Source organism: Papaver somniferum, chromosome 2, assembly GCF_003573695.1.
Source record: "Papaver somniferum cultivar HN1 chromosome 2, ASM357369v1, whole genome shotgun sequence".
Lineage (NCBI taxonomy): Eukaryota > Viridiplantae > Streptophyta > Magnoliopsida > Ranunculales > Papaveraceae > Papaver > Papaver somniferum.
The window spans coordinates 141,515,607-141,532,421 of NC_039359.1; the positions used below are offsets into that span (position 1 = coordinate 141,515,607).

General features: G+C 37.3%; 1 protein-coding gene across 1 annotated transcript; it reads right to left on the bottom strand.

The window, feature by feature from the left end:
• Positions 1 to 211: 211 nt before the first annotated feature.
• LOC113352102 lies at positions 212 to 1,327 on the bottom strand. Its single transcript, XM_026595971.1, has 4 exons — positions 1,256 to 1,327; positions 1,044 to 1,160; positions 771 to 1,002; positions 212 to 705 (listed from the first exon to the last, which is right to left on the bottom strand). The coding sequence occupies exons 1-4, from the start codon at positions 1,325 to 1,327 to the stop codon at positions 212 to 214; spliced, it is 915 nt and encodes a 304-aa protein (XP_026451756.1).
• Positions 1,328 to 16,815: the final 15,488 nt, after the last annotated feature.

The window sequence follows — 16,815 nt, forward strand, 5'->3', positions numbered from 1 at the left end:
ACCAAAGTGAAACCTTCTATACAATGACAAAATATAATTAAGCTTGTCAGTCGCGCCACACTTTAACAAAAAAAAAAAAAAAAAACGCTTCAATTGATTTGGTGTTATTTTCCGAAACTGATTTGATGACCAGAGATTTATCACCTTAATTTTTTTTATTTTTTATTTTCTTTCCTGAAAACTCAAAAGAAAAAACAGCCAAAAGAAGAAACTAACTAGAGAAAGTAGCTTCACTCTTGATGAAATCTGCTATACACGAAGGAGGGAGATCCAACCAAGTTCCAGAGGAATGGTTAGTAACAGCGTGAGATGCCAAGTTATGAGCCACTGAGTTGGCCACTTTTCTGACATTTAGAAATGTAACAGAATTGAAACTTCGAGAAAGGTCTTGTATCTTGCTAATAATGTTCTGAATTCGCCAAGAATGCTGATAGTTTTTGTACTTGAGGCTGTTGATGACTATAAGCGAATCCCCTTCAGTAATTACTTCTTTATAACCTCTGCTTGCTGCAAGTTCCACTGCTAGTAAAGCTCCATTTGCCTCGGCTTCCATTGCAGACATGTAAGTAAGTTCCTTATTCTGGCATCCTTTAAATTCAGCCTCCCAATTTCTAGCAATAGCACTACAGGCATATCCTCTGTCTCCAGCGGCACCATCAAAATTTACCTTTATTTTATTCCTTGGAGGAGGTTCCCAGCTTTCTTCTGTGTATCAATCATATCATGTTCAGTTGGAAGAGGACCAGAATCCCTGCTATCAGACCCCATACTGGACCAAACCAGAGCTTCTTTAATTATTGCAGTGATATTAAACTCGGCTTTTTCAAATATGACCCTATTTCTAGTCTTCCAGATAGCCCATAGCATACAAGCCCCCATTTTCAGTCTTGAATAGTCACCTCCTTCATTGATCCATCTCACAATATAATCTTGTATTGTACCATTAGACTCCGGATGAATTCTGAAATTTAGAGGAGATGCAAATAAAGCAGCCTGAGTATCCTGGCATTGAATGAATAGATGATCCACAGTCTCAACATCACCATAACAAAGTCTGCATTTACATCATTTATATGCTTGCTTATATTACCTGCTACAGCTAGTCCATTCTTCAGAATTCTCCACACGAATATTTGAATCTTAGGTGCTAGCCCTTTAACCTGCCAGAAATTTTTCCAAGGAAAGTTGTTGCCATGAGAAGTAGATGGTCTCCTGTTTTCTAGGGTCTTCATAAATGACTTTGCAGAGAAGGTACCAGCTGGATGTAGGTCCATAACAGTTTATCTCCTGTATTTGACTCTGAAGCTGAAGGAATGTGGATTTCCATTATTTTTTTTATATCAGATTGGGTGAATAGCTGTTACAACTTGTTTTCATCCCACCTGTATTCATGTTGGATAATTAAATCTTTCACCTTCTTTAGTTCAGTTATATTGGTTGTTGTAATCTCTGGAGTCTTGTTGTTTAAGGAACGCACCCAAGGATCAACATCTAAATGAATTATGTTCCCATTTACAATGGACCAGCAACATCCCTTGTAGTTGCAGGAAATCCTACACTACACCCCTCATATGATTTCATTATTACTCAATTCATTTTTAGGTTTACACTCTTAATTTTATTGATCAATCTTTAAATGTTCTTACAAGAAAAGATAAAGAAATCAAGAATGACCTCTGCTCTACACTTTCTCTCTCTTATTTACTTGTTTCTTACTCAAAAAGATCTTCCCCCTTTTCTTTACAACTTGAACGACTATTTATAGGGGAATACATAGTGGATGACAGCTAATCTGTCCTTTATTTTCGGGTATGGTCTGCGACATTCTCGCAACCTTACAAGTGTTATTTTCGCAAGCTCTCTAATTTTCGCAGGACTATCACATCTTTCTCGTGATTCTAGCTGACGTCGTTTATCGTATCATTTCTGAAATTGTTCTGGGACGCTGTTGTGTTGTGTTGTTGATAATTTCGCTGAGAAATTATCGTTGCGAGATTATGATCCTACATCTTGCCTCTTCTCATATCTTCTCTGCAATGTAGAGAATGATGTGAGAAATGCCGCAGCTGTTCATCTCTTCATATTCTGCATTATCACACGTATTCTTTCTTCCATCTGTTTCTTGACACGTCTTCCGTAACCGCTGCTTTTCAACCGCTCACGTCTTTTCGTCTTAATGATGTTTATTTCTTCGAATAAAAATAATCTCCTTTATATACTCTTCTTACTCTTCTTTCCACTTTATTTTTATTTTCTCTTCTCTTTTTATTCTCTCATCTCTGCAACTCTGTTATTCTTCTGCAAGTTTTGCTACTGTAATTTTCCCCCCTTCAATCTTCTTACTTTTCATTCATTCCCATAGTTTATATTCAAATATGCCTCCAAGTGGTCATAGACATGAGAAGAATTTAAAATATGTCCAAAAAGATCTTGCTGAGAAAGGTTTCACACTCACTACCATTCCTGGTGAAAGTGCCAACTCAATTCTTTCTGTCAAACTTTTCTCTGATCAGTATTGTGATGATCAATCAATCATAATTTCGCTAGGTCAGATTCTCGCAGGTCTCCCCATTCCTCTTTATGACCCAGATATTTTATGAAATTCTCGCTCACTCGGGATTTTCGCGAGATATCTTCCAACTGAGTGGGGACTGCATCCGTCTGATGCTAGAGTTCGCTAACCGTGGTGCTAGTAAAGGATCTCTGTATTCCAAAGAACTTAGGGATCCAAAATTCGCAGACCTAGAGATAATTGCTGATAAATACACAGTAGCGAGTTTCTTTGAGAACTATGAACTGATCTCCATGAAGAAAGAGAATACTCGCTGGGGTATTCGCTTAAAAAGGAAAGATAACATTGATGAAGCTAAAATTCTCATGAAAGACATTGACTGGCATTCTGGTAAGAACACAACTCCTCGCCAATCCAAAGATGATAAATGGTGTGTTTTTCCTTTAATGCTAAAAGGACCTTACATTGCTGGGTCAAATGTTCTTCCTGCGAATCTCGCTGCTTATCAACCTTGGGTTTTCTCTTGGCCCGAGAAGGAGAGAGAGGTATGTTTCTTCCCATTTAGCTCACTTTATGTTTCTTTATTTGTCTTTATTATTTTGTTCTCTAACTCTTGCGACATTCTGCAGATCCAAAAACTGAAAGATGGTTATAACAGGACTGGGAAAGCTAGTACTCTGTTAGCTCTTCGCTCATACACAGATGAGGTAAGAAATTTTCTCTTATGATTTTAAACAGTATAATGTTGCTTCCATTTATTATTTCTATCTGTGTGTGAAGATTATTGCTGAAATAGAAGAACCTTGCTGATGTTGCGAAAACTGGTGATAAAGGTAAAGGTGCTCTTCGCAGAGAAAAATCAACTGCTCCTCCTTCAAAGAAAAGGAAAGTTCGTTCTTCTTCTCCTTCAAATATTCCTCCTCATGAAAATTCTGAAAGTGACAAGGATGATGAGGACAATGATGATGTTGCCGCAAGTGAAGATTTTCCACCTGAATCTTCTATGGCTAAGCTCTCTGGCCTCTTTTCTGATTCTCTGCAAGGAATGGGAGATATCCAATTCGCTAACACCTGTAAGGCTCTCGCTATAATTTGCGATGTCCCTTTGCTGGATGGTGATAGTTCTCTTCGTGGAGTTTCGAGATCAGTGACTCCCGACTTCTTGCATTCCCTCAATAGTCTGGTATATTTTTATTCTTTTATTTCTTCATTGTCATAACTCAAAATTTCTTTCTATATTAATATTTTTTATATTTTCTCGCAGGCTGGCTTCTTTCGATGTTGCCTCAGATCTAGAGAGGAGACGCGAAAATCTTGAAAAGAAGAATCTTCAATTTCGCACAAAGAATGAAGAATTGGAAGCTGAAGTTAAAGGTCTTCGCGAGAAAAATAGACAACTAGAAATTGATTCTTCTTCGTATAAGAACAAAATCTCTAGTATTCAGCAAGCTAATAATCAGCTTTACGGTATGTTACTTTTCTCTTTTCCCTTCATTCATTCATCCTGTTGTTTTATCTTATTTAAATGATCCTTTTTGCAGACATTTATGGTCTTTCTGATGAAGCTACCCTTCTTCGTTCATTTCCTAATGCCTTGGATAATGATACCCTTCTTGAGCGTCTTAACAATTCCTTAAATAGTTTCTCAAATGATAGAATTTCATCTCTTTCTCTAAATGAGCTTAGATCTAAATTCCGCCACTTAGAAATTGACCAAAGATCTAGTTTAGGCTTAGCCAACCGATTTAAGCGTCTCTTTCTTGATTCTAAAGAGAAAACCAATGAGTTAAGAGCCAAAATTAGCGGTCTCATAGATGATAAGGATCGCATCTCTGATCAAGGTGCTAAGGCTTTGGCGAAATTCCAAGAGACTCTTCTTGAAGTTCAACTTGAACGAGATGAAGTTAGCCGCAAGAACATCGAACTCTGCGAAAGGGAAAATCAAATTCGTTCTCGTCTTCTTATAAGTAATGAGGATGAATTTGTTTGGGCTGCGAAAATCTTAGATGATGCCAGAAAAGATTTAGGTGTAAATGTTAGTCTCCAAGTTGAGCATACATCCTTGATTAGAGATATGATTTCTGACAGAGAAGGTTACTAACTGCTCTTCTTTACTAATCTTTTGCTTCTTATGAATTTTCATCAAGTTAATAATTGATTATCTTTTGCTCGCAGATTCTGAAAGTAGATATCGTGAAAAGATTGAGGAACTCGAAGCTGAAAAGGAGGAACTCGCAAAGAATCTTTCTTCTCGCAACGACAAGTATTCTAGATTAAAGAATCAAATCAAGATCACTGTTGCGAATTTTAAGAATGATGCTATGCATTTTCGCAATCAAACTATCCAAATGGTTTGTGAAGATCATAATATCCCACATTCTTATTATCCTTGTCTCTTGGAAGAGATCCCACAGAATACTCCCAGTCTGATTATCTCTGATAGCGAAGCTGATGATGAAGGTTCTGATGGTGATGAAGATTCTGACGCAGACGAAGAAGGGAACAAGTTTGATAAAGATAATGAAGGTTCAACTACGAAGTAGTCTTTGTTTCTTTCTTTGATTCTCTGTAATACTTGTACATTTATTCCTTCTTTCTGTATATTTGTGTTTCTTTCATTTTGACCTGCATTCATTAAAACAATTCTTCGTTGCAATACAGTTAATCAATATAATCATTAATTTTTGAATCTTTCAGTAAATCTATCATATGGAGACAAATAACATTTTCTAATTTCATTCATTCCCATACTGCCTCTGTTATTTGTATCCAAATGAGACATTTTATAAATTTTTCTTATTTTATGCCTCAATTTCGCAGTTAATTATGTATAATTTCGCTATCTTATGCGAAGTGAATTTTGATTCTTTTCAAAATTTCATTCCTGTGTGGTCTTATTTTGCCTTCCTAATTAAAGGTCTTATTATGCCACCTTTTGTCATTGCGACAAAATCGCAGAACGTCCTTGCACTTTCATGCAAAAACCCATTGATCTTGCCTTAACTTTTTCTTTTGTATTGTGGCCTCTTCAGGAATGTTGCGACAATATGACAGGCCTAAATATTCCTGCGAAAATAAAGCCCCATGACATTGCCGTCTTGCGACGAAATCGCAGGACGTCTTCGCACTTTCATGCGAAAACCCATTGATCTCGTCTTATCTTTTTCTTTTTTATTATTGCCTCTTCAGGATTGTTGCACAAATATGACAAGCCTTAATACCCTTGCGAATAAAAATCCTCACGACATTTGCGTCTTAAGACACTTATCATCTCCTTAATGGAGGGTTCCGCCCTTATCTCCCCCCTGGTTGCCCCTGCAAGGAGGAGTACTTCTACCATACAAGGTTAGCTCCTCTCATCCAGTCTTAACAACAACCAGTTGTTTTCGCAGCCTCTTATCCCTTTTACGTATAGGGATTATGGTTACGAGACTGCACCCTAAATGGGGTTTTCTTCAGGCCGAGTGCAGTATAAGACAAGACTTGTCAAGAATGGCAAAGTACGCTTCAAACATCCCTGGAACTCTTGACTCAACCGTGTACCTCAGCGCCTTGATTAGATCTGCACTCCTTGGGAGAGTCCTTATTACCTTAGTCTCCCACCTAAGTCATATGCTTAAGCTGAGAATCCAAGGTGCCTCTCCCGGATGGGCTTTATTGACCCCAAATCTCCATGACTCAGGTTCCGGTAGCGCTGTAGCCTTTCCCTGAGCCATGCAACAGGTACCCCTTTATATGACATACTTTAGGTCTTATATTTGCCTCTTGCGAATTTGTATTCGTGAACTAGGGTGTACGCCATAAAGATTCGCCTCTTCTCTTTTGTCATTTTTCTCTGATTATCTTCTGTAAAATTCATTATCTCTGCGAGAGTCTCGTACATCATCATATTGTATTTGGATTTCGCAATCTCAATTTTGTCATTCAATAAAATGTATTCTTGAGAATTTTACTTATTGCGAGAGTGTCGCAACAACTTAATCATTCATACATTTCTTGTTTTTATTACCTTTGCCATCCTCTGCTTCTTTATTATTTTCTACTACTGCTTCCTTGGTAGTGGTATGTTCATCATTTTTATTCTGAGCTAGCATTAGTTTCGCAACATCTCTTCTTCTTTTCTTTCGATTGCATCCACCATCAACCTCTCACTTCTCTGTGTATCTTTGATTTTGTGTCGCCAGTTTTCCTTCTTGTTTGCTCTTCCTTCGCAAGATTCTATCTCAGTTTCGTAACACCTCTTTCCTTCAACCCAATCTCCCTTTATGATTCCTACACCACTGGGGTGAGGGAATTTGATGCACTGGTGGAAAGTTGAAGCTACACCTAGAATCCCATGTAGCCAAGGTCGACCAATTAACGCATTGTAGGGTGATTCTACATCAACGACACAGAATAAGATTTCAAATATTCCCTTCAATGGAATTCGCATAGTAACCTCCCCTTTAGGCTTGTTAGCAGTACCATTAAAACCATATATCTTATATGTTGATGGTATAAGATCATCATCTCTTCCTCCCATAGTTTTATAAGTATGATAAAATAAGATGTTCACAGAGCTTCCAGTATCGATTAGAATTCTATTAATTGCCCATGAATCTTCAGCTTCATCATCCTCATCTTCTTTCGGTTTTGGATTAATTTCTAATTTTACTACCAATGGATTATCATGCACCTCTTCTCCTTCGGGAATTTCTTCTGCGGTAAAAGAAATGATCTGTTTCTGCCATTCCTCTAGTGGCGAGATTTTCGCAATATTCATAATTTCTCTTCCATCGTTATCTCTTGCGAACACTCTACTCAAAACATTGTCATGAAAATCTTCAATTGTCTTATATGAATGTACGATAGAGTGACAGAATAGATTTTTGCTTTTGCACCAACTTCTATGAAGAATGTTTCCTTCTTTTTCATCGTGTTCTTTGTGATGCTCTGGTGGTGGTGGCAATGGTTGAGATTGTGGGTGCCCTACCAAAAAGTGGTTTAGTTTTCCTTGATCTATCATTCTCAAAATAATTCTTTTTACATTTCTGCAATCATTTGTTGTATGTCCATGAAAATGATGATAAGAACAAAACTCATGGCTTCTGTGGTTTGGAGGTGGTTCCGTTCCCATGTTCCATGGTGTTGGTATATTCTCCATCAAAATTATAGCTTCCCATATTTTCTCCACACTTGCATTTAGAGGTGGCATCTTGATTTCTTCCCATACTACCTTGTGACCTCCTTGTCCTCTATTATAGTTTTGTCTTTGACCTCCATAAGTTTCTTGTGGTTGATCGAGTCTTTGAATCTTGTTATTTCCACCACGATTGTAGAAATTTCTTTCTCTTTCATACTCCTCTTGATCTCGGCTTCCCATAGCCACCAGTTTCTGTTGATTGTTACCCGTCACCTTCTCTTGTTGTACTTGCGAAGTATTCGCTACTGTGTTTATTAGCTTGGGTAATAAGCTTGCATTCGCTGTTTGTGAGTTGGTGTTCGCAACTGGATATGATTCCATTTCATTTTGCCTTTCCTCTAGAGCAATGTATTCTTCTTGAAGTTCTCGCAATTCAGTCATTGTGATCGTATTCTTGACTCTGAAAATTTGGACATACAATAGGTTTGTTGCAAACATAGCATTGATAAATGATATATAAGATATCTCTCATCTACACGGCCAGCCATTTCGCTACACATAGTTCTCCTCTTTTAGTCAGGTGTTTCAAACTTTCGCCAATCCTCTGTTTTAATCCAAACACATCTTCTATACCAGGTCGCGAAGAATTATTACTTATATATGCCCCTAGGAATGTAGTCTGCAAATGATTGAAGGATGTTATTGTATTCTTTGGTAGACCTTCAAACCATTTTAACGCCTCTCCTGTTAAGCTGGATGCGAAATATTTGCACAATACGGCATCATGATTTTCCCATTGCAACATGCACCTCACATAGGCTTTAATGTGTTGAATTGCACAAGTTGTTCCATCAAAAATGCTGGTTAATGCGGGCAAATTGCATTTCGGTGGTATTCCTCCTAATTGTACTTCCCTTGTAAATGGAGTTTTCGCAGCTTCTTCTATTGCTTCATCCAATTGTCTTCTGCCTACTTCTCCTCTATTATTTAGCATTCCTCTCATTTCTTCTAATTCTTTCAAGATTTGTTTATTTACACCTGAATTTTGATCCATTGGTCTTTTTAATTTCGCCTCTCTTCTTCTTGCGTTCATGTCTTTCTTCTCTCGCGAAATTTTGCATTTCTTCTTCATTCTTATCTTCATCTCGTCTTCTTCTTCTCCTTCATGATTTTTTTCCTTTTCCCCTTCATGATTTTGTTCATTCTTATATCATTCCATTCGCTGCTTTCAGCCATCCTCTTATTCTATCGTACTCTTCATTGATATTACCGTTATTCCGGTTTTGTGTACGCCTTCTTTCTCGATTGTCGTGATTGTTCTGGCGAATTGTCTCCTGAAGCTCTTGTTCTTCCATTTCCGCTCTCAATCTTTCACGTTCGCAATTAAACGTGCTTGTTCAGCATAATGTCTTTCAATTTCTTCTTCAATCGTCTGTTGATTTCTTTGAGTTTCTCTTTCATGTAAAATTCTTCTTCCTTCCTCTCGATTTCCTTCCCATCTTTGGTCATTTCGTCCCTGACGTTGTCCGTTCTCTTGATTTCTCCATTTTGCCCATCATCAAAAGTTTCATTTTGTGGAACGTAACGATCATCAGCTCTTTCCTATTTTCGCGATATTCTTCATTAGGATTTGATATTTCTTCTTGAATATTGTTTCCAGCATTGATTGTGGGTGAGTTTCGCCCATTTCTCTTCTAGTCGATCTTGAATATGATTTTGTAATACTTCTCGATCTTCTACTCTGTAGTTTCATATTTCCATCCTCAATTCGTGATTTTTCCTTGTTAGATTTGCACGTTCTTCTGCCTCAGCTCTTCTTTCTTCATGTATTCTTCGTCTCAACGTTTCTAACGCTCCAATTTCCTCATCTCCATGAATTATTCCTTCATCTGCTTCTTGATTTCTCTCTACCTGTCTATGGTTTCTGTTTGTTGCTCTTTCTACTTCTTCTGCCGAATTTGATTGCCAAGTGTGTATACTCACCCTATCATAATCTGTATTCCTCCCTTGTACTAGTGTTTGTTGAATTGGTGGTTGAATTTGATTTTCTCTATTACTTCTCATTCTAGTAGATTCTCCCATTTCACTTCTTTCTCTCCCAGCAATTTCTTGCTTCTTCTAACAGTAGTCGGTTGTTCGGATGTATTTCTTCTTCTAGCCATTTCTTCAATGTTAACAATATTGCAAGAAATTATGAAAATTCTTAATCAATCACTCTAAATCTTCACAAATCTCAATATTAATCTTCAATTTTTTCTAGAATAATCTTCAATACCCTGTTTCTAGCGCCATTATGTAGTTGCAGGAAATCCTACACTACACCCCTCATATGATTTCATTATTACTCAACTCATTTTTAGTTTACACTCTTAATTTTATTGATCAATCTTTGAATGTTCTTACAAGAAAAGATAAAGGAATCAAGAATGACCTCTGCTCTAGACTTTCTCTCTCCTATTTACTTGTTTCTTACTCAAAAAAGATCTCCCCTTCTTTACAACTTGAACGACTATTTATAGGGAATACATAGTGGATGACAGCTAATCTGTCCTTTATTTTCGGTATGGTCTGCGACATTCTCGCAACCTTACAAATGTTAATTCGCAAGCTCTCTAATTTTCGCAGGACTATCACATCTTTCTCGTGATTCTAGCTGACGTCGTTGATCGTATCATTTCTGAAATTGTTCTGCGACGCTGTTGTGTTGTGTTGTTGATAATTTCGCTGAGACATTATCGTTGCGTGATTCTGATCCTACATCCCTCCTTCATCTTGTCCCTATAACTAAGCATGGCAGTCCAAGTAGACGAGCATTTGGCAGGTTTATTTGCTTTCCATAAGCTGATTCCTTTTAGATATTTAGATTCCATCAATTGAGATATCAGGCAATCAGGATCATCAAGCAGCTTTTATATCAGTTTGCTTATCATAGCCTTATTTAGATGTTATAGCGATCGGATTCTCAAACCTCCCAAATCTTTTGTGGTTTCAAAATGCTCTCAATCAATGAAATGCATCTTCTTTTAATTTTTGCTATGACCCCACCTGAAATTTCTCATTGCTATTGTTAATCTTTTCAAGGTCTTTTTTGGAATCAAAGTTGTTTCCATGTAATAAGATGGAATTAAACCAAGAACAACTTTGATGAGGAGAGTTCTCCCTGCATGAGATAGGAAAATTCTCTTCCAACCAGCAAGCTTGCTATCAAATTTCTCTTCCAAGAATTCATACGATGAGACTCTGTGAGCAGGATTGAGAAGGTAATGTCCCATGTACTTATCAGAGATCTCCATCTGTTGGACTCCCAATCTACTAGCAAATTCATTCTTCCTTGTACTGCTAACTCCTTTGCTAAAATGCACAGCTGACTTCTGCATGTTAGCACTTTGACCAGACCATGCCGCATAAATAGTTAGAACATCCATGAGAGTATTCATAGTCATATGCTCAAGAGTGCCAAATATAAGCAGATTGTCCGCGAACATGAGATGAGATACAGTTGGGGCATATTTGCTTATCTTGAAACCATTGTACAGGTCTTTCTTATCCATGCTTCTCATTAACCACGACAAGCATTGAGAGCATAATATAAATAGGTATGGCGATAGCGGACATCCTTGTCTGAGTCCCCTCTCACTAGTGAAATAACCTTCAGCTTGCCCGTTGATAATAATTGAGAAGGTAGCAGTCGAAACACATTTCATTATCATCTCATGAGTATTTCCAAATATTCCAAAGGCTCTAAGATAATGACTCAGGAATCTCCAACTAATTTTATCATAGGCTTTGCTTATATCGATTTTTAACGCAAAAGCGCCTATTATAGATTTTGAATTGGACATTGAGTGTAAGATTTCTTTAGAATCTACTATATTATCTAGAATTTGCCTACCAGGTATAAAGGCCGACTGAGCACTATCTACAAAGTCATTAAGGTGACTTTTAAGTATCTGAGCTAGTATTTTTGTTACAACCTTATACATTATATTGGTAACAGCTAGAGGTCTAAATTCAGAAGGTGTTGAAGGATTTTTTACCTTAGGAATCAGCACCAGATTTGCATGATCCATCCCTGTAGGAAGAGTTGCAGATGAAAAGAATTCCCTGATAGTGTTTGTCACTTCCTCACCAACTAGCTCCCAGCATCTTTTGTAGAATAGCGCAGGCATGCCATCAGGTCCCGGAGCTTTCAGAATTTTCATTCTCTTGATAGTTGCCCAAATTTCCTCTCGAGAAGGAATCCTAGAGAGCATGTTGTTACTCTCCATATCAATCTTCTTGTGAGCTTGGAATTGCAGGGAGTACTTATCTTCATTGGGATCTCTTTTAAACAAACTAGTGAAGTGATATACTAACTGTCTGATAATATCATTAGGCTCAGTGACCCACTTCCCATCTTCATTCTTTAGAGCACAAATATGGTTTTTCTTTTTTCTTTGTAGCACAAACATGTGGAAAACACGAGTATTTTTGTCCACATTTGGAATCCAATTCACCTTACTTCTCTGATCATAATATTTCTGTTGTAGCAAATTGAGCTGGTCTATCTTATTACATAAAGATGCTTCTTCCGCTCTAGTGTCCCTGCAATGAGAAATCATTTGTAATTGAATTAGCTCCTTTTTGCATTCCTCCCCTACTCTGAATATGTTGCTATATTATTTCCTACTCCACTTATTTAGATCCTCTCCCATCTTTCTTATCTTACTTATTGTATCCCCATTATTCTCAGACCAGGAATTTTGTACTACATCATCAAAACCAGGATGTTCCATCCAGTAATATTCAAACTTATTAGAATGCTTTCTATTTCTTTTACTTGTTCTAGAAGCATTTACTAGGATAGGTGCATGATCACTACTGATTCTTAGGAGATGGAGCACACCATTATTTTGGAACATGAAATACCATTCAGGAGTGCATAATGCTCTACCCAATCTTTCAAAGATGGGATCTTTAGTTACAACACCATTAGACCAGGTGAATGCTGGTCCTATGAATCCCATGTCAATAAGCCCTCTATCTTGTATGAAGTTCTTGAATTCGGCATTTGAAGTATTCATTTGTCTATTACCCCTTCATGATTTTTTTCATTCGCTGCCTTTCAGCCATTCTCTTTATTCTATCGTACTCTTCATTGATATTACCGTTATTCCGACTTTGTGTACGCCTTCTTTCTCGATTGTCGTAATTGTTCCGGCGAATTGTCTCCTGAAACTCTTGTTCTTTCATTTCCTCTCTCAATCTTTCACGTTCGCAAATTAAACGCGCTTGTTCAGCATAATGTCTTTCAATTTCTTCTTCAATCGTCTGTTGATTTCTTTGAGTTTCGCTTTCATGTATAATTATTCTTCTTCCTCTCTATTTCCTTCGTCATCTTGGTCATTTCGTCCCTGACGTTGTCCGTTCCCTTGATTTCTGCCATTTTTCCCATCATCAAAAGTTTCATTTTGTGGAACGTAACGATCATCAGCTCTTTCTCTATTTTCGCGGTATTTTTCATTAGGATTTGATATTTCTTCTTGAATATTGTTTCCAGGATTGATTGTGGGTGAGTTTCACCCCATTTCTCTTCTAGTCGATCTTGAATATGATTTTGTAATACTTCTCAATCTTCTACTCTGTAGTTTCATATTTTTCATCCTCAATTCGTGATTTTGCCTTGTTAGATTTGCACGTTCTTCTGCCTCAGCTCTTCTTTTTTCATGTATTCTTCGTCTCAACGTTTCTAACGCTCCAATTTCTTCATCTCCATGAGTTATTCCTTCATCTGCTTCTTGATTTCTCTCTACTTGTCTATAGTTTCTTGTTTGTTTCTCTTCTTTTACTTCTTCTGCCGAATTTGATTGCCAAGTGTGTATACTCACCCTATCATAATCTGTATTCCTCCCTTGTACTAGTGTTTGTTGAATTGGTGGTTGAATTTGATTTTCTCTATTACTTCTCATTCTAGTATATTCTCCCGTTTCACTTCTTTCTCTCCCAGCAATTTTCTTGCTTCTTCTAACAGTAGTCGGTTGTTCGGATGTATTTCTTCTTCTAGCCACTTCTTCAATGTTAACAATATTGCAAGAAATTATGTAAAATTCTTAATCAATCACTCTAAATCTTCACAAATCTCAATATTAATCTTCAATTTTTTCTAAAATAATCTTCAATACGTCCCTGTTTCTAGCGCCATCATGTAGTTGCATGAAATCCTACACTACACCCCTCAAATGATTTCATTATTACTCAACTCATTTTTAGGTTTACACTCTTAATTTTATTGATCAATATTTGAATGTTCTTACAAGAAAAGATAAAGGAATCAAAAATGACCTCTGCTCTAGACTTTCTCTCTCCTATTTACTTGTTTCTTACTCAAAAGGATCTCCCCCTTTTCTTTACAACTTGAACGACTATTTATAAGGGAATACATAGTGGATGACAGCTAATCTGTCTTTTATTTTCGGGTATGGTCTGCGACATTCTCGCAACCTTACAAATGTTATTTTCGCAAGCTCTCTAATTTTCGCAGGACTATCACATCTTTCTCGTGATTCTAGCTGACGTCGTTGATCGTACCATTTCTGAAATTGTTCTGCGACGCTGTTGTGTTGTGTTGTTGATAATTTCGCTGAGACATTATCGTTGCGTGATTCTGATCCTACATCCCTCCTTCATCTTGTCCCTATAACTAAGCATGGCAGTCCAAGTAGACGAGCATTTGGAAGGTTTATTTGCTTTCCAGAAGCTGATGCCTTTTAGATATTTAGATTCCATCAATTGAGATATCAGGCAATCAGGATCATCAAGCAGCTTATATATCAGTTTGCTTATCATGGCCTTATTTAGATGTTATAGAGATCGGATTCCCAAACCTCCCATATCTTTTCTGGTTTCAAAATGCTCTCAATCAATGAAATGCATCTTCTTTTAATTTTTGCTATGACCCCACCTGAAATTTCTCATTGCTATTGTTAATCTTTTCAAGGTCTTTTTTGGAATCAAAGTTGTTTCCATGTACTAAGACGGAATTAAACCAAGAACAACTTTGATGAGGAGAGTTCTCCCTGCATGAGATAGGAAAATTCTCTTCCAACCAGCAAGCTTGCTATCAAATTTCTCTTCCAAGAATTCATACGATGAGACTCTGTGAGCAGGATTGAGAAGGTAATGTCCCATGTACTTATCAGAGATCTCCATCTGTTGGACTCCCAATCTACTAGCAAATTCATTCTTCCTTGTACTGCTAACTCCTTTGCTAAAATGCACAGCTGACTTCTGCATGTTAGCACTTTGACCAGACCATGCCGCATAAATAGTTAGAACATCCATGAGAGTATTCAAAGTCATATGCTCAAGAGTGCCAAATATAAGCAGATCGTCCGCGAACATGAGATGAGATACAGCTGGGGCATATTTACCTATCTTGAAACCATTGTACAGGTCTTTCTTATCCATGCTTCTCATTAACCACGACAAGCATTGAGAGCATAATATAAATAGGTATGGTGATAACGGACATCCTTGTCTGAGTCCCCTCTCACTAGTGAAATAACCTTCAGCTTGCCCGTTGATAATAATTGAGAAGGTAGCAGTTGAAACACATTTCATTATCATCTCATGAGTATTTCCAAATATTCCAAAGGCTCTAAGACAATGACTCAGGAATCTCCAACTAATTTTATCATAGGCTTTGCTTATATCGATTTTTAACGCAAAAGCGCCTATTATAGATTTTGAATTGGACATTAAGTGTAAGATTTCTTTAGCAGCTACTATATTATCTAGAATTTGCCTACCAGGTATAAAGGCCGACTGAGCACTATCTACAAATTCATTAAGGTGACCTTTAAGTCTCTGAGCTAGTATTTTTGTTACAACCGTATACATTATATTGGTAACAGCTAGAGGTCTAAATTCAGAAGGTGTTGAAGGATTTTTTACCTTAGGAATCAGCACCAGATTTGTATGATCCATCCCTGTAGGAAGAGTTGCAGATGAAAAGCATTCCCTGATAGTGTTTGTCACTTCCTCACCAACTAGCTCCCAGCATTTTTTGTAGAATAGCGCAGGCATGCCATCAGGTCCCAGAGCTTTCAGAATTTTCATTCTCTTGATAGTTGCCCAAATTTCCTCTCGAGAAGGAATCCTAGAGAGCATGTTGTTACTCTCCATATCAATCTTCTTGTGAGCTTGGAATTGCATGGAGTACTTATCTTCATTGGGATCTCTTTTAAACAAACTAGTGAAGTGATATACTAACTGTCTGATAATATCATTAGGCTCAGTGACCCACTTCCCATCTTCATTCTTTAGAGCACAAATCTGGTTTTTCTTTTTTCTTTGTAGCACAAACATGTGGAAAACACGAGTATTTTTGTCCACATTTGGAATCCAATTCACCTTACTTCTCTAATCATAATATTTCTGTTGTAGCAAATTGAGCTGGTCTATCTTATTACATAAAGATGCTTCTTCCGCTCTAGTGTCCCTACAATGAGAAATCATTTGTAATTGAAGTAGCTCCTTTTTGCATTCCTCCCCTACTCTGAATATGTTTCTATATTATTTCCTGCTCCACTTATTTAGATCCTCTCCCAGCTTTCTTATCTTACTTATTGTATCCCCATTATTCTCAGACCAGGAATTTTGTACTACATCATCAAAACCAGGATGTTCCATCCAGTAATATTCAAACTTATTAGAATGCTTTCTCTTTCTTTTACTTGTTCAAGAAGCATTTACTAGGACAGGTGCATGATCACTACTGATTCTTAGGAGATGGAGCACACCATTATTTTGGAACATGAAATACTATTCAGGAGTGCATAATGCTCTACCCAATCTTTCAAAGATGTGATCTTTAGTTACAACACCATTAGACCAGGTGAATGCTGGTCCTATGAATCCCATGTCAATAAGCCCTCTATCTTGTATGAAGTTCTTGAATTCGGCATTTGAAGTATTCATTTGTCTATTACCCCCTTTCTTATCACTTATGCTTTTGGTTGCATTCAGATCTCCCATCACACACCATGAATTTGGCAGAGTCGCAGTGTATATTGAGAAATTTGCCCAAAATCTATTTCTCATATGTTGTTCTGGAGGACCATAAACATATAATAAATCCCAATCTTCACCTGCACTTGGATGTATACGACATTGTATGACATTCTTATCTGCTTTTATAATT

Bases quoted from the DNA above. Each gene is read 5' to 3' on its own strand.
- LOC113352102 (XM_026595971.1), bottom strand. From the start codon at position 1,327: ATGGAAATCCACATTCCTTCAGCTTCAGAGTCAAATACAGGAGATAAA. The intron at 1,003-1,043 runs GTGATGTTGAGA...ATTCAATGCCAG, and splicing joins TAAATGCAGACTTTGTTATG to GATACTCAGGCTGCTTTATT. The intron at 706-770 runs GTATGGGGTCTG...ATTGATACACAG, and splicing joins AGAAGCTCTGGTTTGGTCCA to AAGAAAGCTGGGAACCTCCT.